Genomic DNA, 23,150 nt, shown 5'->3' with positions numbered 1-23,150 from the left:
GCATGGGATTAGGTACGTGTGCACGTTTATGACGCAAATGTATGTGTAGGTGTTGGAGAGGGCAGACAGTCGTGCATGTGAGGGTATATCCCATACCTACCTGAAAATAGAAGATGAAGAGCTTAGAAAGGATCCAAGGGCTCCTCCTAGCATATCGGCAACTGGGCCACTCCTTACGAGCTTCCTGTGATGGCCAAGGTCCTCCCAATCACTGCAACTAGCTCAGCCATGAAAATATATATCACTTTACAGTTATGGATGCTCAATGACTCCTCATGCATCATCAATATGATATAAGTCTAAGACATGCCAGCCCCCAACTTGGCAATCTGTGAAATGAATTTGAAGGCTTAAAAAAAAAATCAATGTTTTTTCAAACCAATCTGCAGGATGGCTTCCTCCACTCAGGATTCCAGCTCTGTACTTCTGCCTTTTCCAGAGAGGAGCAGATGGTGGGGAACCCTGTCAAGGAGGTCTGTGAGCTGGTCCCGAGTCAGCGGCCAGCTTTGGAACCAGAACTCCCAGATTGGGTTCCCTGCCTGGAGGATGGACTTCAAGGGCCAGTGGTCCTGCCTGTGTCCAGAGTGAATTTTTGGAATTCAGAGTCAGAAAAGCAGAGTTCAGAGGGGAAGTGGGGGAACGTTTGGGGGCTAAATTACACAGGGAAAATTAATTTGGAAGGCTCCATTTACTTGTAGTTAAGAGAAATGATTTAATAAATTTGGATAATTTAATTACCCCAAGAGACATCTGCTGAGCACAATCTAATCTTTGTATTTAAGGAGAAAAGTGCCCTCACTCTGAAGGAAAACTGGATACAGGGAAATATAAACATTTGGAGCCTGACTAATGGGAGGAACTGAACAATTCTAACTTCAGTTTGAGAAAAAGAAAAGCAAATTACAGGAAAAGAAGCTGATAGTAGATTTTGTTTTTTTAAAAATCTCCACCACTGTATCTGGAGTTGTTACAAAACATTTTTCCTACATATCCTATATTTTTCATACATCTTCTCCAATATTAAGCAAGAAGGGACCAGGAGCTCTTTAATCCAAGAAACACTGAGCACATTATGGATGGGCCAAGTAGGTAAGTCTTGACTCTGTGCAATGTCCACAGCAATAATCCTTAGAGTAAACTGTATTATTAACAAAATATTCTCTGCTCCTCCCTCCCACCTCCCCACCCATATATGCACCAGGCCTCTTCCTGTGGTTCTATTTCCCATTCATTCCCTTTGACTTAGACAACAAAGTATGAGGAGTAATAACACGTACCACTTCCAAGCAGCAGCGTTAACAGCCATCTCTCTATTCCTTCTGCCAGCAGATTGGCATGTCTTCAGCCTCTGTCCCAAATAAACAACCTGGAGCATAGCTGCTGCCAAACCCATATACATATGAACATGAGCTGGAAATGAGCTCACATTGTTGTAGCTGCTTAAATTTGGGGGTCACTTGTTACTGCAACATAACTTAGCCTAAGCTAGCTGATACACTTCCACACACACACACACTGGTACTAAACGACCCTAAGCCCCAATAGTCAATCTTCAAACACATTTCTTACTTAGCATTTGTTACCTTCAGGAAAGCACTGTGCTGGGCACCTACATCTAGCTGGGAAAGTCTTAGACATGCTGGGGAAAAGATCCAGATGTATTAATAAACTATTTTTTATGCAAAGAAAATGAACAAATCCCTCTCAGACAAAATTCTCAGTGACAGAGTTTGAAACCTATTCTCCTGTGATTTCTAGGTAATCAAAATGTGACTGAATAAAAACTCAGGTTGGTAAAATAGATACATTCTGAGGATATTAATTTTAGAAAAGGATTCTTCAGTTTAGAAAAGGGCTCATTGGTTCCTTTGATGAACTCATCTCTCTTACCCAAAAGCCCCTGAGCTTTCCCTTGGGTGAAGAAGCCCACAGCCTACTTGAAGCAATGAAGCGGTCAGTCTACTAGCGCCAAGGTGGCCTTGACCCTGCCTGGCTCACAGAGAAGGCTAGCGCCCCAGCTGCCACAGCGGCACTTAAGGCCAACAGTGTGCAGGTGCAGGTCCACACAGGGTCTGAGCAAACCCTGCCTGATTAAACCTCATGGGATCTAAGAAAGACAGATTCTGTGCGTGCGGTTTAAAATGTATTTTCCTCTCTTAGGCCTGGTATGTCTGGGGTAAGCCCCAGAAGAACTTCAATCACAAAGATTAAGAAAGACATTCTATGTATGCTAATCGAAAACATTTAGTATATGGTTATAAGTATATACAACCTTTCAAAAAGCCTGTGCACCCATCGTGAGAAATATCTGTAAAGGGCTTCTGTTTCTGGCTCTGCTCTTTGCAGGAAGGTAGGACAGAAGGGAAATAGCTGAATGATCACTGGGGGATGTTGGTTATTTAGCAGAAAGACCAAGTTAAAGAACTTATTCACTTACAGATCTTTGAGAATGAACCGAAGGTATCCAACCATCTTTATTGTTATCAGAAACCATGTAGCGTGTAAAGTACCCATGTGATCTTAGGTATAATCCTGCCTGAAACAATACTCAGCATCTGAGATTCCCACCGGGAAGACCCGGAAAGCAGCAGGATTTGGTGTAACTTACGGATGCAGTCGTAAGGTGGCCTCGGCATCGTTCTGGCCCGTCAAGTCTGACCATCCCAGGGCACGTGCAAATTCGGCTCCCCCACCCCCAGCACATCAACAGCCTGGTGGGTGATGTGAGTGGTTAAGCAGAAATACAGTCCATCTCCCTGGCTACAGTGGGAATGAGGGAGCCTCTCCTGTGTTCCTTTCCTTCCACCCTTCTTTTCAAGACCTCAGGAGCCTTCATTTGGGTGGGTGGGGGTAGGGGGAAGGAAACTTCTGGAAGGGAACTCAAAGGAGGTCTCAACAGAAAAAACTGGGATGAGGGGAGGCACTGGAGAGGCCAGAGAGTGGCCCCAAGGAAGGGAGAGCCTGCAGAGCGGGGAGGACCTGTGAGCTGACACCCACTGCTCCCAGACCCACTCGCTGGCCCACTTGTCCTAATGAGACTCACACAGGCGCCAGCCGGGCAAAGCAGGTCAACAGAGTAAACCATCTGATCACTGACTCTCAAGTCACCAAATGTATAAAGAAATCGTGGAGCCAGAGCTGCCTCGGGACTTAACTACCCCATAGTCACCCTGGGCAACTGGTCAAGATAACATCTGTGAGTGGGTTTTCCCACCTTAAGAGCACAATGCAAATAAGGACGGGCAGGAGCTGAAAAAGCAAACGTGGGGCAAGAAGCTCAGGTGAAGGGGACAGGCGTTTAGAAAGAAAAAGAAGGCTGGATGGACTGGTGGGGTAGTTGCTAAAAATGACCAGGGGTCCAAGGAGACGGTGTAATTAGGTCCTCAGCTGCAGAGGGCTTGCAAAGCAGCATGGGATATAACTAAGTAGAAGCAGCCACCTAGCAAATGAGTAAAGACAGGGACCCTGGTTGACCAGCAACAGGAAAAATAGTCAAGAATCACTGCACACAGTCCCACGGGCGGGAAGAGAGGATTCCAGTGAGACAGACACCCCAAGTGAGTCCCAGGTGGCAGGTCAGTGGTAAGTGGAAAAGCACAGCTTGTTTCCCAGAAAACCTCTGGCCCCTCCCCGAGGCCACCGCCCACTGGGCTGCAGGCTGGCCTCCAGCATAATTGCTCCTCCAGAGGGAAGTTGCCCATGGAGGGGGGTTGGTGATGCTCGAGCTGCCACATAGGTGGGAACCCCATCATCTCTCAGGTGGGAGCCTCCTCCTTGGTATTTAAATTTAGCCAGCATCCTTGAGTCAAATCATGAGGGGCCAGGCAGCATGCCGGGGCAGAAGGGCTGAAGGACATACCTGTGTCCTTGGCTGGGCCACTGACACATAGGCAGGTGGGGGCCACAGAAGGTTGGATGAGAAGATATATTTTTTTTTTAATGAGGAGAGTGAAAGGACTGGAGCCGTTTTAGATAGATGATCCTGGCACAATTTACAGGATAATTAAAGAGGGGAGCGCCTTGAGATGGGGAAATCAGTTACAACCATCCACGCTTGAACACAGGGGCCTGGAGCCAGGGCAGGAGCAGAGGGAAATAAAGGAAGGTAGGAAGGTTCTGGACAACAGGTGTGCTGACCAGGTGCAGGAGGCACCACTTTCATGGCTGTAGAGGTGAGGTTAACCCACAGCCCGAGAGCAAAAGCCTCAGTTCATATTTTGCTATATAAATGAAGGTAGACCTTAGATCAAATCATGTGTCCACTGGTGAGTTACTCACCCCCTTTCCTCCTGTGTGAAGTGGAGGATGTAGTCTCTAACCCAGAAGGACATGTTGAGGATTACACGAGATGATCAATGCACATAACACAGGTAAAATACCCAGAACAGTGCCTGGTACCTACTGGGTGTTCAAAGCACAGTAGTTACCTTCCCATCCTCTTTCTTGCAGCTCCAATCCCTAGGAAAATGACCCCTTCCTAAAAGTGAGGTGATTCCCAAAAGGGGTCAAAGTCATGGGGCATGGATTCTCCGTGGACTCAGAGCTCTTGTCAGTTACCAAACGGAAATGCAAATCTCTCTCATCCACCATCATAAACCACCATTGTTTCCCTAAGATGAGCAGAGCCCTTGGGACGACCTCCAGGTGCTCCCAGACCTCCCACTGAGGATGGTTTGGCACCTCTGGCCCTGTGGATGTGGCTGGCCATTTTGCCCTTTCCTGTTCATCCTCTGGACTCCCTAATATGTCCATCAAAACCTCAGGGAGCCAGTAGACAGGATTCAGTGCTGGGGCCACTTTGGTTCCTAAGTAGGGCTGTGCCCCTTCCTACACCACTAAAAGTTAACTTGAACTTCAGAAGTATTGGTTCTGGTGCCCTCGGTAGCCCAGAAACCAAGCCCTTGTGTGGCAGGCAGCCTCTAAAATGATCTCAATGACTTGAATGACTCCTGCCTCTGGCTAGTCATGCCTTTGTGGAAGCCCCTCCCCTGAGTGTGGGCTGGACCATGTGACTGGCTTCTAATGAATAGAATGCAGCAGAAGTGATGAGATGTCACTGTTGTGTGAGTGGCCATCACAGAGAGGCCCATGTGGCAAGTGACTGATGTTTCCAGTGAGGACCTGAGGCCTTGCAACTGCAATGTGCATGATCTGGGCAGAGGATCCTCCCCCATTCTGGCCTTGAGCCTGGAGATGATGCTGCCCCAGCCAACACTTTGGCTACAAGTCTGTGAGCAACCCTGAGCCAGAGGACCCAGCTAAGCCAGGCCTGGATTCCTGCCCCACAGACACCATGAGATAAATGCTGTTCTAAGCTGCTATGTATTGGGGTCATTTGTTACACGGCAATCCATAACCAATACATCTGTGTCCCCTGGGGGCAGGACAGAAGGCATGGAGTGAATGTGGGAGACTTGAGGGAGCTATTTTAGAAGTCACCATCAATGTCTCTAAGAGAAATCAAAGCTACTGGGAAAAGCATCATGACACCATCAGGAAGCAAGCCCAGTGGCCACATTCACAGGAAGTCACTTGAGAATAGTAGGAACTATAAGCAGACCCCCAGTCACAGCTTCAACTCGTGGTCAGCCTGGCTACCACCGCCTTCCCCATCCCTGGCCTGCCCTCTCCGAGAACCTTCTCCGGTCTCACCACACAGCTTCTATTCTCTTCCCGTCCAGATGCTATCAGATGCGAGCTCAGTAGTGAGGGGACCACTTACAGCTGGGGCCCACCTCCTGCTCTTGCCTTCTGCCTCACCCTCTTCCTCTGGTACATCATGTCTTTCATCCTTTCCCATCTTTGTTGTCTTGGTTACATGGCCAGACTCCTGATACGCAGCTAGTTTTCATTTTAATGATATGTTCTTGTAAAGCACAATATTTTACTTCAATTGCATGTGTCACTGGATAAATTTCTCCAGCGTGTCTGGCATTTGAGCATCAGCTGACTGAGTGTGCTCGATGATTTGAGGTGTTTCTGCAACAATGTCTTCAATTTTAATGTCTGCATTTTAATTTATGATCAGGATCATTCTACACAAATGTATATATATATATACACACACATATGATTCAAAAAAATGGCACACATGTATCAATAAATCTTGAATTGGCAAAGCTCATTTAAAACCATCTCCTTAAATCATGTGCACTAGCAATGATCATTTGGAAAACAGAATGACAAATGTGCTTGGAGTAGTATTTTCTGGGGATCTCAAAGTGTGTTTCAAGAGTCCGCCAGGAGGAGAATGAGACTAAGCCCCAGCTCCTGGTGTTGAGCTGCCTTGAGAGGGGCTGCGGCAGATGCTCAGTTGCGAGGATCCTGCCCCGGATCCTGCCGGGGTCAGCACTGAGGGATCACTTGGGATCCCCGACGAGGACATGCAGGGACAGTGGATGAGCCTCAGGGCTGAGCAGTGAAAAATAGGAAGGATAAGAAAATAGTGCCAATGGGGACACACTTGTGTAAAAAGGATGATGGAGTGCAAGCTTGCTATTGTTCAAGAATATAAGATATGTCCAAGAGGACACTGTCCGGCTTAGCTGGTTTCCATACCTCCCAGGTACAACATGGACCAAAAGTCCTAGGAGGAGACTGAGACAAGGTGGGAGGAGGATGGTGAGAAGTGGACAGGCTGGCACGAGGCAAAGCTGGTCTGAAGGCCTGTCCCCAGTCCCCAGTCCCCAGGCTTGAAGGACTGATGACCGAACAGCCATCTCTCTGTCCCTGCTTAGCGTGAAGTCAGAGGAAGGAGGCACACCCTGCCCCCCCACTGCCGAGCATCAACTGTGCACCTTCATTCTCAGCTTCCCATCACTTGACCCACAGGTTAAGACCCACACAGGCTTAAGACTTGCAAAGCCAGGGGTGGGCAGTGCAAAAACAATAACAAAAATAATCCAAAGAAAAAAAAGCTTCAGTGGACTTTCCCCATAGCAGAAATTATCCAGCATTGATTCTTCCACATTTCTTTTCTTTTCTGTGTGGGTATCTAACCACATGCACACCAGCCAGCAGCTCTGGTTTGAAAAACTTGTAACATAACGGAGCAAACTGACCAAACCCTACACCAGGTACACTCAACCTCTTCTCTAATTGCAGGGTCTCAGGCAAGCTGGAGTTCCAGCACCGTACCTCCATTGGATTTTGTGATGCCTCCAGCCATCCTGAGAGCTTTCCATAGAATGAATTTTTTCTTTAGTTAAAGTTGACATAAACTTCCAGGTGAATATTAAGAAGAATTCTCAGATACGCTGCACATCCCTGATCTGGTACTGCTGTGTGACTCAAGCATCTCAAAAACACACGCACACACATGCACACAGAGCATCCATTCCTGAGAACTTATGTTCAGAATGACACAGCCCCAGGTGGGTCTCCCTCTACCTCTGGCTGGTTGCTCTTTGGGGCCTATAGTCAGAGCCTATGGAACACAAGCAAATCGACTTCAAAAGAGGCTCAAGAAAAAAAAAATTAGGAAGATTGAATTAATCTGCATGATAATTTTCCAATAAGAATGATTTTGTGATATCTACTCCGATTGACCCTCCATGCTGATACACACCCAATTCCTATCCAGAGAGATTGGTATAGCTTGGTTTTTGTGCTCACACTCACACACACATACATACACACATATCCTACTACAAGCCAATAGCAGGGCCAGCCAGGGTTCTGCTTAACCAACATCCACCAAGCGCTCTGTCCCGTTAGTGTGAGCCATTTAACCTAACAAAACACCCAGGGAAGATGCAATCACAAAATGAAAGGAGCAATCACACCTCAAGTGGAAGTTTATGATGTTTTGGTTCACAATGAACATTAGCCTCTCCCACTAATGTCAGGCAGTAATTCACTGCTGAGCAGCAGCCATAAAATATGATCACTTAGTGGTAAAAATGCAAGAGGCAGAGAAAGTGGGGGGGCAGACTTCTGGCTGGAATATTTAAGCAAAGAGATCTTGTCCTTCTGAGGCAACATGGACCTCGATATCCCAACTTGGGTCAGAGGTTTTCAGACTTACACAGACACCTTAAAGCAAATCAGGGTGGCATCTGCCTTAAGAGGTTTACCTGGAGCTGAAACTGTAACGCTCTGTGACTTATTCCTAAGTTCCTAGGCACCTCCTAATGACTGTAGCATTTATGTGCCACATTTCTTAACGTCGCACGGAAAAGGATGCCAATGCCAGCCGTAATACACGCATCAGAACACATAAAAGACATCCAAATTGGTACTTGCCTCACCTCCTCTCCCACTGCCTCATGTGATGTGTGCACTAGAGGCGTGAAATTATGGTCATCAGAGACAAGGTTGCAAATGATGGAGACCCACATCTTTCAAACAAAACAAAAAGTCAGTAATTTTGAGGGCAGCCCATGGATAGCTACAGTCTAGCTGCGGGACCTTTGAAACTCGCAGCAAACTCCCTTACTCTTAGCAAACGCCCCAGCCCCCTCCCACCCACCCTTCCCACCTCGAGTCCCTTGTCATACTGCAAAGAACTCTGCAAGGGCCCTTGATACACACAGGAGATTATTACAGGGCTCAGAAAAGCCAACTCTGTAATTACGGCTATGGTATGATTTCCATTATCCTCACCCCGTTTCAGGAGCTCACAAAACTTCCCGCAAAACCCTCCTGCAGCCCCAGAGCTTTCCATGGCTGGGCCTCTGCCCAAAAAGTGAATGTGGTCCTGATAACCTCTGGGAAAAGCAGGACAGAGTTATTAGAAGGAAAGGGGAGTGGTACTCAGCAAGCAAGGGTGGTGGGAAATTCTATTGTTTAGGAAAAAATAAATAAGCCGGCCAGTTTCGCTTTTTATTATTTCAAACAACAGACTCGGCGGCCAGGCCTTCCTTTCTGAGCTCAGACTGTCCCCCTGGGCAGGCTGTGAGTCTGCGGGAGCAGTAGCCGGGCTTCAGCAGAGCTATTATAGAGGCTGCTGCTTGGAGCTCGGGGAGCAGAAGGTTTGGCTGCCCGAACAGCCTGACTTTCCCCAGGGGGGCCCCTGGCTCACTCCCCCCGACATGACCCGCTGGTCTTACCTCTCAAATGTTTATGCTCCACCAGTCCCACTACAGTTCTGGAAATTAAATGTAATGTCCCAGGTGGCTGAAACAGAACTGTTCTTACATAAAACCCCCAAAGTAAAAGATGAGAAGCGCTAGCCCGCAGTTTATAAAGCTCCAAGGCTCCCGGTCAGGTGTTGTCTGTCACTGCAGGCCTGGCTGACCTCTAGGGACACTTGAAGGCAAGGCTCTGCCCACAGCCTGCCCCATGGGGGTTGTATGTGTGCACTCTGCCCACCCAGGCTCTTGGAGGTGTCCTCAGCCCTCATTCGAGACAGGCTGCCCTCTGACCACCCTCATCAGGGGACTGGCTTCCACAGGTGAGACAGAGCCAGGCCCCATCAGCCTCTGTCCACCCAGTGACCGAAAGCATGCATTTGCAAGTCGACCGTCTTGAGTTTACGATGCAGCTATGGCCAGGAAACACCTTTTCTCCCCCAAGAGAAAATAACTTTCTATTCCGCTATGGGCACGGAAGTCTCAATGTTTATTTCACTGACACCATAAACCAACAAGCTCAGACGATAGCAAAAAAAAAAAAAAAATCCATCTACAGTGTCTACTTCATTGGGCCATCAAGTAAAGGATCCGCTGGCACCTGGTAGGAAGTCTGTGGGGTGGGAATCTTTCAGTGCTTTAGAGGAAGCCACCTCTCCCTTGTGCCGAGATCAGGCAAAGCAGAGATAAGAGCTGGAGCACCCCAAGCTCCCTTGCTTACTACTTTTCCCTCAACAGTGCTTATTCATCCACCAGGGCAGGCAAAACAGAGCAACAGACATTTCATCGTACAAACTGTATATGGGAATGCTTTGGTATTTAGAATCCACTTTGCCAGCAAACCGAACTTGTTGAGTTCTTCTGAAGAATGAAGTCATCTGAGCAACCAACGGAAACGTGCCCAAGGTCCTGCTCTAAAGCACTTCCCTCCTTGGTTTATACCGAGGCTTATCAGACACAATTTCAGCAAGTTTGGTTATCTGATTTCCTAGCTCACTGAGAGCTGGAAGCCGCAGACCCGGGGAGGAGGAGAGGCGCTGAAGTGGACCAGGATTCCTGGCAGCGGCTGGAAGTGGTGAGTGACAATGCTCACCAGAGGAAGATCCGGGAAGGATGCAGCCACCAGACACAGGAGTCATGCGGGGACAACATGCCTGCAGCTCCCAGCGTCTCCCCTGGGCACCCGCAAATTCAGTTCAACACACAAGTAATGATCACAAGAAGAAAGCCAAGGTAGCAAGAAAACATTCAATTGTGTTTAATATATTCTTCGCAGAAAGGCAAGAGACTAAAATACAATTCTTAAAGCTATATAGGTGATGGCTAAATTATTTGTTAACACTTACGGCAGGACACTAGGATGAGGTGGGCGGTCCCGGGAGTGTGCCGCGTTGCCCACAGCATCTTGCAGTGTGCGTTTCACCAACACGCGTTTCCTTTCCCAGCTAATACCCATGCAACCACTCGCCGCACGGCCCCGACTCACACACGCTCTGTCCCCTGCCTCTCCCCCTCCACCCTCTCACACCCCAGCCCCACTGCCTGTTCCGCAGGGATGCACAATTTAAGAAAAGAAACAGTTGCTGAAACGGGCTGTCACATAGGTTGGGAGAACAGGCACAGTCTTCTAGACGGGCAGAGAACATTTCCCCTTGACCGTCAGGCGAATGTCCAGAAACACAGCCAAGGGAGACGGAGGCATCAAAGCTCAGTCTCAGATCAGGCAGAGCTGCTCCATCAGTCTGAATCACACGCTGTCCAGAGAATTCCAAGGGAAGCCTAATTAAAACAAGCAGGATCTCCACACGGAGTTGTCAGTATTTCCCAGGGAAGAGTGAAGTACGACTATCAGCCAACAGACCACAGGACCTACTGGCAACAGTCTCACAAAGGCTTTTAATCCAAGCAAGGAGGACACCCTATAACAAGGCCAGCTCTAACTCACTGAGATGAGAACCCAAGCACCCAAGCAGAGGTGGGCGAGAAAATAGTTCCAGATGGACGGGTGTCCCCAATATTGCTGATGGGCCAAGGTCACCCAGTACCCCTGAGGCCAGCAAGCTTCTGGAGAACAAGCAGGAAAGCTCGTGTCCCCAGATCACACCATTCTACTCCACCTTAAGGAATTTCTGCGCTCCCACAACATCCACGGTTTCTTTGTCCCACGATTTGGCTATTAGCAACTCCAGTAGGTCCTATACTTTTCTCCATCTGTTTCCCTGAATGGATTCCAGATGGACACACCAGCCAGAAGGGCTGCAGGGGGAGGAACAGACATAACCTTTGCCCGTGTCTGCCTTCCCCAACACCATTTGGAATGGCCTAGCAGGCTTAGAGACGCACACCTCTCAGAGACCTTCAGCCCATGGAACAGGTGAATCCACACACTCACCGAGTGTGATTCCCACAACAGCCCTCCAAGTGAAGGCAGCAACACAGCTCCTTAACTCAAACCATATCACTCGCCAGCCAGGCCCAAGGCAGTAAAAGAGCATAAGAAAACACCCGTCCCAGGGCGGGACCGGCTGTCTTCACAAGAACCGAAATGACTACACCTTGTCCTACCTTCTTCAGCTTGCCACTTTTGGTGCCCACGAAGGCCAGGGAGTGATTCTTGTAGACGTATGCGATGACAGAAGTCATGCGGTCCCTGTCCTCCGTGAAGACGGGGATGCCACGCACCATCTCAGACACTCCCAGGGGGGCATTCATATCCAGGCCACAGAAGTTGTCATCAATGGTTAAGAGCTGAAAATAAAGAGGGAGGAACATTAGGGGTGAGCACCAGGGCAATTGGCAGAGGCACTGAGTCAGGGAACTACAGAGCAAGAAGAATCCTTACAGAGGAATCACCTGGTATAAATCCCTCCTTTATTGCATGAAAAACTCAGTTCCAGGCACACTAGGTAACCTGTCAACAGTCAGCTGAGTAGGCTGCAGGACCATGGCAAAAAATGACCGATCCCTGGAGTCTCTTTTCACCATACTCCGTGGTCTCTCTGCCCCTCCTCCACCCCCTCCAGGCGCCATCTTGGTAGCTTAGACGATCCATCACCACCATCACTGGGAAAGCACTGGGCTGGCACCCATGAGCATGGCCTCCAGGCGGCCCTGCTGGGGAGTGGGGAGGCGTGGTCTCCACATCTACACACTTACTGTGGAGCAGACGCACAGATGAGGACGTGAACATGTGGAATAGAGAACCAGAAGTGTTAATACGTGTATGACAACACCATGCAAAGACGTACAGACAATCTGGGGAAAGGAGGAACGGCAGGAGTGGAAGGTTTGTGAATGAACTCAGCAGGCCACAGGGGTGCCTCACCATGTCCCCATCGCAGGCCCCTGTTTCTTTCAGAGCGTGGCCGAGAAGGGCAGCCCTGACCTTGTGCCTTCACCAGCATCTCCCAAAGTGTCTTCCATGGAACCCGAGTTCCCCAAGATATTCTACCATAAAAGGGCTCCTTGGGCAAGCAGTTTTGGGGAATGTACTAGAACACAGTATGCTCTGACACCAGGTAAGAGATTCCTAATGCTCAGCTACAGGAAAGGCCAGGAAAGCCCTGCAAGAAGTCTGTTTAAAATTCTCTCAGCCTTTCCAGCATTTTATTCCCTAAATCATTTTTTTGATCCAAACACTTATTAGCATTACTTAACGAGAACATTCCCTGGATCCCTTGGTGCCCTGTGAGACACACTGACCCAGCTCTCGCTCCTGACTCCGGGACAATTTCAGGAGTCAGGGAACCGACAAGAGCAGCTTTTGGCCCATCTCCCCGCCCCACCCCACCCCCAGTGTTTCAGTTGAATTCCTCCCTGTTCTATACCAGGCTCCCAGAGCCCCATGTGAGCACAGGGTCACAGCTAGGGGGTCCAACTGAGGAGGGACGAAGACCTTGACAACGGCTGGTGAGGAGCCCCCAGTGCCCCCCGCTGGGCAGCTTTGGGCTGGCACCAACATCCCCGAGCTCCGGGATGCTACGCTGGATTTCCCCCTTTCTCTCAGAAGAACAGTGTGCTCTTAGAAGAGTCATTCCATCTCCCTGTGCTTTTATTTTCCACTCTATAAAGATGAAGGAAACAACCTCTGCTTTTTGATGGGTTTCCATAAAGCCATAGAGCCCATGACTGTAAATGTCTTTGGACTTTCCAGAGAAAGGAGTGAAATAAAATACAAGGTGTCATTTTTTTAAAGGCTTCGATCCAGCCAAAGGAAAAGGCATCTGGAGAACCAGCAGGCAGGCTCTTGCCAGCAAAGCTGTGTCAAGTGGCCAACTCTGAGCTTTCCAGGGATTTGGGGGGTCCCCTCGGCTCCCTCCCAGAAGTGGGGGGTGGATAGGCATTGGGATAGGCAAGGAAGACAACGTGCTGAGCATCTAAATCCCCTCTCAGACCCCTCCCTTTCTTCTTACCATGGTGGGGCAGTCAGGGCAGGGAGGGGGAGAGCACGGGCAGGCTTGGCAGACCACGTGCAGAGCAGATGTCCGTCCCATGCCTTTGATCGCCTTTGGCCTCTCTTGTATGGTCTGGCCAAACAGCCCAGACCGAACACAACCCCTACCTCCTCCCCCTGCAAAAAAACAGCCATAGGAGTCAAAGGTAGGATGAAGTTTTCAAGGTCTAGTCTGATCTCCATGGTTCTTTCCTAAAATGAGGAAATAGGGGAGGAGACAGGGTGCAAAGCAAAAGAGATGGACAGAGAAGAGGAAGGAAAAAATCCAAATTAAGGGCAGACAATGCCTTCTCCCTGCTGGACGTGACTGCAGTGACCTGCCAGGCGTTCAGAAAGCAGCTTAGGAATCGTCACGGCCTTGCATGTTCCTGCCTCTGGTTCAGAAGGAATCCTCACCCTGGACCTCCTCAGCCCTGCCGAGACCTCTGCCATTAGTATAAGTACCTCGCCCATTTTAGGTAGCTTTTTAGGTAGCTGAGGCTGAATGACTGTCCGCTCTGCACAAGGTGAAACTGAGGCAGGGAGGGAGGCAGCCCATGTTCCCTACCACCCCCGGCTCAAACTCATGCCCCATCGATCTGATGAGGCTTAGGTCGCTCCGCCCCCAGAACAACACTTCTGGGCAGTCAGTTCCCGAATACCATTCTTTTCATCCTCTGGGCAGAACACCAACCGCCTACAAAATAGGAGTATGCGTTCAGCCAACTGCAGCATTAAATCCTTGCTTGCTCAGAGGCAGAAAATCAGGGACCTGTGAGTCTCTGCCACGGTGGTATCTCACACGGAGGGAAAGGGCCCAGCGAGGAATGTTTTAGTTTGAAGGAAGTGAGGACAGCCGGGCCTGGTGGCCTGGCGGCCGGGACTCTGCCGGCTTCAGCTCAGGACAGCTCCCTGCGGGGCCCGTCAGGAGGCGGGTCGCAGGCTCCTCATCTGTACCTGACAGTCATCCCGCACGGCCGACCTCGTGGTATTGTCTTCAGGCTCAACTGAGGCAAAGGCCACCGCTGAGGCTCCTACCATGGCGCCGGGACTCCAGGGACAACGACGGCCTCCCGCATGGGCTCTTCTGTGCCTCGGTTTCTCCCTCTGAACAGAGGAGATGCTCCACAGGTGATGAAGGTGTGATCGAGTACTTGGACCAGGAGCAGCCCAGGTCTGCATGGATGCTGACGGCCCCCAGCTGCGGCGGCAGGGGCCTTACTCCCCGTTTCCTCAAAGCAGGGGTGACGGTGGAGGGATTTTTAACACTGAAGTAGTGGGAGAAAACACAGGACTCCGGTTCCGACAGCAGCTCAGGTACTTCCCAACTATGCCACTTGGCCCAGGCCCCTCCTGTTCTCCGGGCCTCACTTGCTATGACTGTAAAATAGTGAGACAGCCCGTCGTGAGGACTAGATGTGAAGGCACTGGCTGACCTGGAGAGCACTTCATCAAGGCAAGGGGGTATTTCATGTTAATTTTTCTATTTTTCTAATGGAAATTCCGCCCAGAGCAGGATGGGGATAGCTGCAGGGAGTGGCCCTTGCACGCCCCTGGCCAGAGCACAGCTCTCCAAGGACACCACCTGCCAAGTCAGAGCCGAAGCCTGAGCTGAGGCCACAGAGCAATTACAGCACCAGGAGGAGAGAGGGGGGAGGGTCCCACCGGGCCCGCAGCCCCCAGGAGGCTGAGGTGAAGGGAGCAGACGGCAGGGCCGTGTGGGCCCTGGAAGGGAAGGCTAATTGGTGAAAGGCCTGGACAGGTGAGGGCTGGCACGGATTCCTGAGCACCGTGGGCAGTGGGGGAGGAGCCTGTCTGCTCTGGCCCGGCCGAGCCCTCCTGTGGGCCCTATTAACAGCAAGATTAGAGCGGCAGCCAGTGGAGCTGGGAAGGGGCTGGACACTGCTGCAACCAGGAGCCCAGAGCGCCTGTGGGCCCTGGGCCTCACCTCTCCCTCCGCCAGTCCACAAACACCCAGGGGTGACCAAGGCCACCATATAGTGCTCATACATCAGTGAGCCGGTTCACTCGTACCAAGGAAAGAAATTAGGGTTTTTCTGCTGCATGGAAATATGTGTGGTGGGCAACCCTGTGACCAGACCTGGAAGCCTGAGACGGGGCCACATCCTCTGGGGTCCCCTTTAACAAATCTGCCTCCCACAAATGTCCTCCTGAGGTACCTGGCTTCTAATTAAGACTGGTGAGCCATTGGATTCCAGGGACCATGAGCACAAGGACAGGACCGTGGTTTGTGCACATTTGTAGCCTTAGCTTGGTTCGTGTTCACAGCAGATTAAAACGTATGTGTTAAATGGATGATGGATGGGTGGACAGACGACTAAATAAAAGCCTGAGTCTCGTAATGGCTCACATCGTGGAACTAGAGACAGAATGCCCAGGTGTGAATCCCAGCTCCACCATTTAATGCTGTGTGACCTTGGGCAAGTTATTTAACCTCTCTGTGCCCCAGTTAATCACGGGTAGAATAGGGATAATAATAATAGCATCTACTTCCCAGTGCCGTGGTGAGGGTTAAAAGACTGATGCATGTAGAACACTGTCTGGCACTTAGCAAATGCTGGGAGAGTGTTAGCTCTTAGTACTGTTCGTCATCCTTAGACAATTCAGGCAACCTTTGTGACTCTTTGTGTCGTTGGGGAAATTCATGGAATCTACCTCAGAGAGAGGTTATCATGATCAAAGGGGCTAACATTATCAAGGTGAAATAGCAAAGGTGGTACTTCCTAAAGATCCAGCAGGCCAATGAGGCTGAACAAAGGAGCAGAGAAATGGTCTAATACTGAGAAGAAGTGGCCCTACTCATTAGACATGCAAATTCTTGGGCCCCAGCGCCATTCTACCAGATCAGAAACTCTGGGGTTGGGGCTCGGGGATCTCTACCTTACCACCTTCCTGAGTGATTTAGCTGCTTACTAGGTTTGAGAAGCACTGTCCCAGATCACCTTCCTTGCTGAGGGTGCCATAGACCAGGCAGGGGAGAGAACGGCATGTAACAGGTGTAACCACTGGAGCAGGACCCCCTGGGCCTGGAGGTGGAGGGGCCCCACGGTGGCCTCCCGGAGCAGAGCATTGGTGGTGGAGGTGGCGTGGGGAGCTGGAGGTGACACTCCGAATTACCATCTAATAGCTCACCGCGCTTCCCTCGCACACAGCGGCAAAGGTTACCGTGCAATTACGTGTCGCTACATACAAATGACAGAGCAGTTATGGTTACTTTACCAATTACAGGGAAATTGCTCCCACTCTGCAGAGAGACTGGCACTCTGAAAAGCTCTATCATCTCCACGGAAAGGGGATTTTAAATGCTGCCAGCCTCTTTCCTCCGAAGTCTCCCCAGGCTCCAGGGTAGAGCTGCAAAGCGGCCAGCCAAGGACCCTGGCAGTGTCCGGTGGTCCCTCTGAGAAGGCCTGAAGAAGGGGGCAGAACTGGGGGACAGTGGGGGCATCACCCTCTAACCCTGTGCCCCGTTGACACACTCATTAGGAACCATCATCACCCTGACACCTGAGCCAATCCAGCTCAAAGGCCTCAGGTGGTGAGGTAGGCTGGGGACCTGATCCTGAAATCACTCCTCATCCTGGCTAGCATGGCCTCAAGACTGGTTCCTAATGGCAACCCCCAGGTGGAGCTGGTTTAACCCCGCCCTTAGTTGCCCCACTTTTGCAGAAACCCCACTTTGAGTCCTTATTATGGAAAGGTCAGAACTAGGCCAGAGCTCAGTGGTCCAAAAGCAGTGCTAATGAGGTAAATGTCACCAGGTCCATCCCCCTGTGGGCCAATTAGCTCAGCTCTGGGACACAGTCTCTTCCATAGCCACAGGCTGCCCCTCCGACCCAAGGCATCCACTGTTTACAAATACCATAAACTGATTCAAAGGAGGCCGACCAGGTGAGCCCACAGGGATGGACGAATGCAGCCAAAGCCTCCAACTGGGGATGCAGTTGCCGACTGCTCTGGGCCCAGCAGTCGCCGTCTCTGAGCTCAGAACAGAAAATACAAAGTCAGATCTGGTCCTCCCTTTGGCTTGTAGGCACTTCCTAGTCCAGCAGAGAGAGGAGTCCTTCCATCTGGGAGAAAACCAGCTCTCTGGCCCTCCCTGAAGACAAAAGTAGCCTCAGGCAGAGGAGTCCCAAGCACCCCCATGCCCAGCCCCAAAGCTGGGAGGCCAGGCCATCAAGGGGGAGAAGGCGTTGGAGACTTGCCCAAGCTCACCCATTGTGGGGTCTTCAGTTGGGCCTTTTTCCATCAAACTTTTGGTCCCCTGGACTATTGGAACTTCCTGTTTCCATCAGGGGAAACTGAGGCACTGAATGACGACAACATTATTTACTGTTTCTCATTCATTACTTTCCTTAAGGACGTTTAGGAGGACCCACTAAGCATCAAACACCAGGTGAGGACCCAATAATATGAATATGAAAATATCCCTATTTCTGCTCCTTTCTCAGTGGGGGAGACAGACCAGATCCATAATTAGACGATGTCCCGTGTGCCCAGATTCAGTGATATACCCGGGGCTGGGGGGACAGAAGGCAGGGCCATAACTGCTGTGGGAAGCAGCAGGGCTTCGCAGAAGAGGCGAAGTTTGGGTTCAATTCTGGGTTCTCTGTCCAGTACAGTGCACGGCCACGCTGGCACACATCGGGCTGTTTCAGAGGAAAATGACTCAAGATCTTAGAATTCAACAGCCTCATTTCACAGAAGAGAAAAATTGAGGCTAGAGAGTAAAACGACCCCCTCATGACCTGGCAAGTAAGTGAGAAGAGAGTTACCAGAACCTGAAATTCCCAGTCCAGAGGGAAAAACTGGTATTCCATGGCCGCCTTCAGGGTTGCTAGAGGGTGGCCCCAAAGGAACCAATTCCAGGATTAGAACCTATTCCCAGAAGGAGAAGTTGCTTAAGACAGGCCTCCACTGCTTGTCCCTGTCCAGGATGGCACTCTGTCCTCCTGGGATCTCTAGAAGGAAATAACTCTCCTGTCCTGGGGAGGCCCGTGGCCGATCATCAGAGTGTGTTTCCTCCTTTCCTGAGCTGATCTGTCCCAAAGGAAAGTGAAAGCTGAAGTTTTGAAAGGAAATGTAAGTTAGGAGAAAAGGAAGACAGAAGCCCATGAAGTGCCCGCTGATGTGGAAAAGAAAGGTCATTAGAGTCTCCGTCCTCAGCAGCCCCAAACGTCTTCCCGTTAGTTAATTACACTCTCTCACACACCCACACATACACACACTGGGAGCGGACCAGGGCAGAACTCCGCTGGAAATGGGGAATCAGTGAATTATGCATGTGGGGTTTCTTTTTAAAGGGAGATATTGATCAGGTAAGTGCAGTAGCTCATGTCTAAGTACAGACTCCAGCTGTAAACCTCTGCAGCACAGGAAGATAATGAGGCTCCACTTACTGGGGCCAGATCTCAAATGTGGGGCTGACCTCAAGGTGCTCAGAAATGCACACTAGGGTCCAAAGCCCACAGCGTATGCACCCCTGGAGATGACTCTGTGTGCCCTCTGGCCTGCAGAGAGAGTCCTCAGGCGGGTAGGAACCTCTTGGGGAGGCTCTGGTTGGCTTAAGTTTACTCTCATCAGAAAGCTTGTGACGCCATAAAATACTCCCACGTGCTTGAGCGCTTGTTTCTGTAACAGACAGAGAAATCCCCAAACATGGACGATACCACCCACTGATTGCTTTACTGTTCTGCATAAACTTTCCTCTCTCTTTTATGATTTCCAACCCTCCCTGAAGCTCTGCCCATGGCCTGTGCTGACCCCAGCCGGTCGAACTCTCTTGAGAGCCAGGAAAGTCCTGATAGAGCGAAGGTTGGCCCCACACCTCGGCTGTGAACACAGACGTTGGGAAAGGAGTGGGAAGGAGGCCTCATCCACTTAGTTGCTAATGCGTTATCTCAGAATGGTTCTTTATTGTGTCTTTTTCAATGAGAAATGAATGCGCAGAGAAAGAGGAAATGAATGCGCAGAGAAAGAGAGGGGAAACCAGCAAACCGCAGCCACAGTAACCTAGTTAGACAAACGTTATTGAAGGGGCTTCAAGAAACATGTCTCAGGTTTGGAAAAAGAACCCAACAAATTGCACCAAGATACCTGAGAGCCATGTGCCCTCTTCTAAGCATCTCAAAAGGACGGGCACCAAAATATGGGCTAGAAAGTCATCATGTTTTAGGAGCTCAGTGGCGGGGGGGGGGGGGGGGCAGGGGAGGGTCTTCTGATGTAAATACTGATTGAATTACAGTAGTTAACCCCTTATCTGTGGTTTCAGTTACCTATGCTCTGAAAATGCTAAATGGAAAATTCCATAAGTAAACAATTCACAAGTTTTAAATTGCGCACCACGCTGAGTAGTGTGATGAAATCTCACACCATCCAGCTCTGACCCGCCCAGGATCCCCAACCATCCACATCATCTTCTCCTGACATCCAACCATCGACATCTCCCTGGCTCGATGATCCTCCTTCTGACGTATCATCAGAAGGTCAACAGCAGTCAAACTCTGCATCACCATGCCTACGCCATTCACCTCACTTCATCTCATCATGTAGGCATTTTATCATCTCACGTCCTCCCGAGAAGATGGGTAAGTACAATACAATATTTTGAGAGACGCCACATTCACATAACCTTATTACAGTATATTGTTACAAGTATCTTACTGTATTATTAGTTACTGTTTTAACCTCTTACTGTGCCCGACTTATACAACTTTATCACAGTATATTGTAGGAAACTAACAGTATATATGGGGTTTGGTCATCTGCATTTTCAAGCATCCACTGGGGGTCTTGGAACGTATCCTCCGTGGATAAGGGGGGACTGCTATAATGCACTTAACTGCCTATGGAATATTGAAAGTGATTTGCTAAAAGCAACCCTTACTTTTATACTCACTTTGACATTTCTATGGTGTTTTGAGACTGTCTGGGGCCCTGTCCCACCACATATCTAAGCGGTCATTCGCTCATCACGATAACAAGCTATCCTTCCAATAGGAAACTAGTGCCACTAACGTGAGTGTTTCCCCAGGAGAGGGGCACTGAGCCCCGCACACGCTCTGCTGCCGGGGCTGTGACCCACAGTGAGCCGCAGCAATGCACCCCCCCGGGAGTCGCTGAGCCCAGCGGACAAAGAGCAGCTCCGAGTCGGGACCCTGGGGACTGAACCCCCAAGCTTCTCCTCATTAGCTCAGCTGCTGAGAGCCCCGGGTCCCTCAATCTGGTAAGCAGGCAGGGCCATGACATCATGACCAGAGATACAGGCTGGCCAATCAAGAGGCACAGGAACAAACTCCACCAGTCCAGTTCCACAGATGGCTACCCACCGTGATGGGGCTGGTTCAGAAGCCAAAACTGGATCCCTGGGAAAGACTAGGGAAGGCCATGGGGTGGCTCCCAGCAAAACCCACTTGGGTGCCGTCCTCCTTTTGTACCTTAAGCTTCAGAGGTCCCCAGTGGCTAGCTGTCAAGGGCAACGAAGTCCTACCCAGTGCCTCAATCCCAAGTTCCCACTTCTGTCCCCATCTTCTGCAGACAACCTCAGCCGCCACTGGCACTGTAACTGGAACGGGGCACACCACAATGATTAAATTTGTGTGTTTGCGGGCGGGGGCTGGGAAGCAGTGGCCCCGCTCACCAGGCTGAATTACGGGCCAGGTCACTCCCTTGCAGCGGGAGTGAATTTTATGAGCCCCCTCGTGTTGCTGTGCAGCATCCCTGCTTGCTCCTCAGGCCCGAGAGTGGGTCTGGATAACGCTGCCTGCATGCAAGATAAATCAGCTGAACAAATGCCGTTGTATTTTGGAACACTGACAGAGACATGGTAATGACACCGAGACTAGGAAAAGGTGTGGGCTTTCTTCTCTCCTGCTGATCCCATTTCACGTATGTGGCCAGTGGTGGTGGGGGGGGGGTGAGGGCTGATCCACTAGGAAAAAACTAAATTGAGAGGTTGAACAGAGAACTCCATTAGTTGTCTTCTTCCCTTCTCCCCACTAACTTTGTTAATGAAGAGAAGCAAGCGCCGTGTGCCCATGGATAGTCATTCTCTCTGGCCTTACAAAAACTAAGGGATGCGGGAAGGTGACGGCCAGGAGGGTCTGGCTGTGAATGTATCCTTTTCTTCAAATGCCTCAACTGAGCTTTCATAACGTGCGCCGGATGGAAGGGAAGGTGGACGGGGCATGCTCGAGGCCTGGGACTCTGAACGCAACATCTGGGTTCGGCACAGCCCGAACCTCTCAAAAGCAGATACTGGTGAAGAAAAATGCATAAGCATGAAATCACAGCAATATTACGAAGTCCCTTTCTGTCCCATCAGGTGGGTGTCGTAACCAGAGGAGGATATACTGAAGGTGCAACGAGATGTTTCAGTGTCCTGCAAATAAATACAGGGCGCCCTGTGTCTATCGTTACTTATTAACGTCTACGATTGCTCTTTCCCTGGGAGCCTCAGCACACTTTAATAAAGGGATATTGTTTTATCACCTCCTTCTGGAAGATGAAATGCATAATTCAAAGCAAAAAGGAAACCACTCACCAGCCCAATGACCTCGTACGAGCCAGGACTGGCTGAGACCCAAAGGTCCAAGCCCCCAGGCCAGTATCCCGGCCAAGACGCCACCCTGTGAGGAAGAGAGGAATTGAAGGAAAGGCCCATAAATGCAGACCTGGGTGGTTAAGTCACGCTGGTCTGAGTGCTGACTGAATGAGAGGCTTGGCTGTCAATTTTGGCTGGACCGCCGCACACTGCCTGGGATGTGTGCACACACGCAGGAGGAATCTCACTGAATTAGCTGCTGCGTGTAGGGTGTGGGAGTGAGGGAGGATAAATCACAGAAAGAGGGAGACAGAGGGAGGCTGAGGGATGACTGTGCACAGAGTGTGAGTGTGAGACAGTGAAACACAGCAGAGTGACAGATAGAAATGTGGGGGAACAGACACCATGGGAAAGTGCGTTGGGCATCCAGAGCAGAGAGAGTGAGTGTGCACACGTTGGTGTGTATACAGGTGTGCAGGCCTTTGTGTGAGGCTCCATGAGGTCGGCGTCTCGGTGTCAGGACACGGCATTGCCTGCCCCACATCCTAATCCCCCACTCGGTAAACCCTGCACAGAGGTCATGCAGCTGTCTGTCTTAACCTGCAAATGTGATTCCTGGGTCCCGTCACTCTCCTGCTGGCCCGATGGGCTCCAGGGTGGCATCCGGGGAGGCCAGCCTCAAGCCCTTTCCTCTCGCCAGGCCCAGCATACCCGCCAGGGTTCAGCTACCACCCTGTAGCCCAAAGTACCATGGGTACTTCCTTAGCTGGGATGCAACTTTCAGTGCAAATTCCACTGGCCGAAAAGAGGTAGGTAGCTGGCCTTTTCTCCAGGATCCCTGGGGTAGAAGTCATCTCAAGAGGAGAAGGGGAACTTGAATCTAGAAAGACTGGGCTTGTGATATGGCAGGCCCCCAACGTCAGTGGGCTGTGAGGGGTGATGGGCTGATGTGAAAGGAGATTGTGATGTGCACTGTCACGGGGACTTGAGTGTGGTATACGGTGTGCGTGTTTTGTGGGCCCTGGTGCGTGTGTGTGTGTGTGTGTGTGTGCGCGTATGTCTCAAATGCAGTGGACTTGAGAACGGA

At 50.4% G+C, this 23,150-nt stretch overlaps 1 protein-coding gene across 4 annotated transcripts in view; it reads right to left on the bottom strand.

Annotated features, from left to right (window-relative positions):
• The window catches only part of PLXNA4 (plexin A4), a 565,291-nt gene that overhangs the window by 319,872 nt on the left and 222,269 nt on the right, over positions 1-23,150 (bottom strand). For all 4 annotated transcript variants that reach the window (XM_031455378.2, XM_064487352.1, XM_064487353.1 and 1 more), the window contains one exon: positions 11,637-11,819. In XM_031455378.2, coding sequence (XP_031311238.2) covers positions 11,637-11,819 — 183 coding nt within the window. The remainder of the gene's footprint in view (positions 1-11,636; positions 11,820-23,150) is intronic.

Source organism: Camelus dromedarius, chromosome 7, assembly GCF_036321535.1.
Source record: "Camelus dromedarius isolate mCamDro1 chromosome 7, mCamDro1.pat, whole genome shotgun sequence".
NCBI classification, from domain to species: domain Eukaryota; kingdom Metazoa; phylum Chordata; class Mammalia; order Artiodactyla; family Camelidae; genus Camelus; species Camelus dromedarius.
This window is presented reverse-complemented; position numbering and strand designations above follow the sequence as displayed.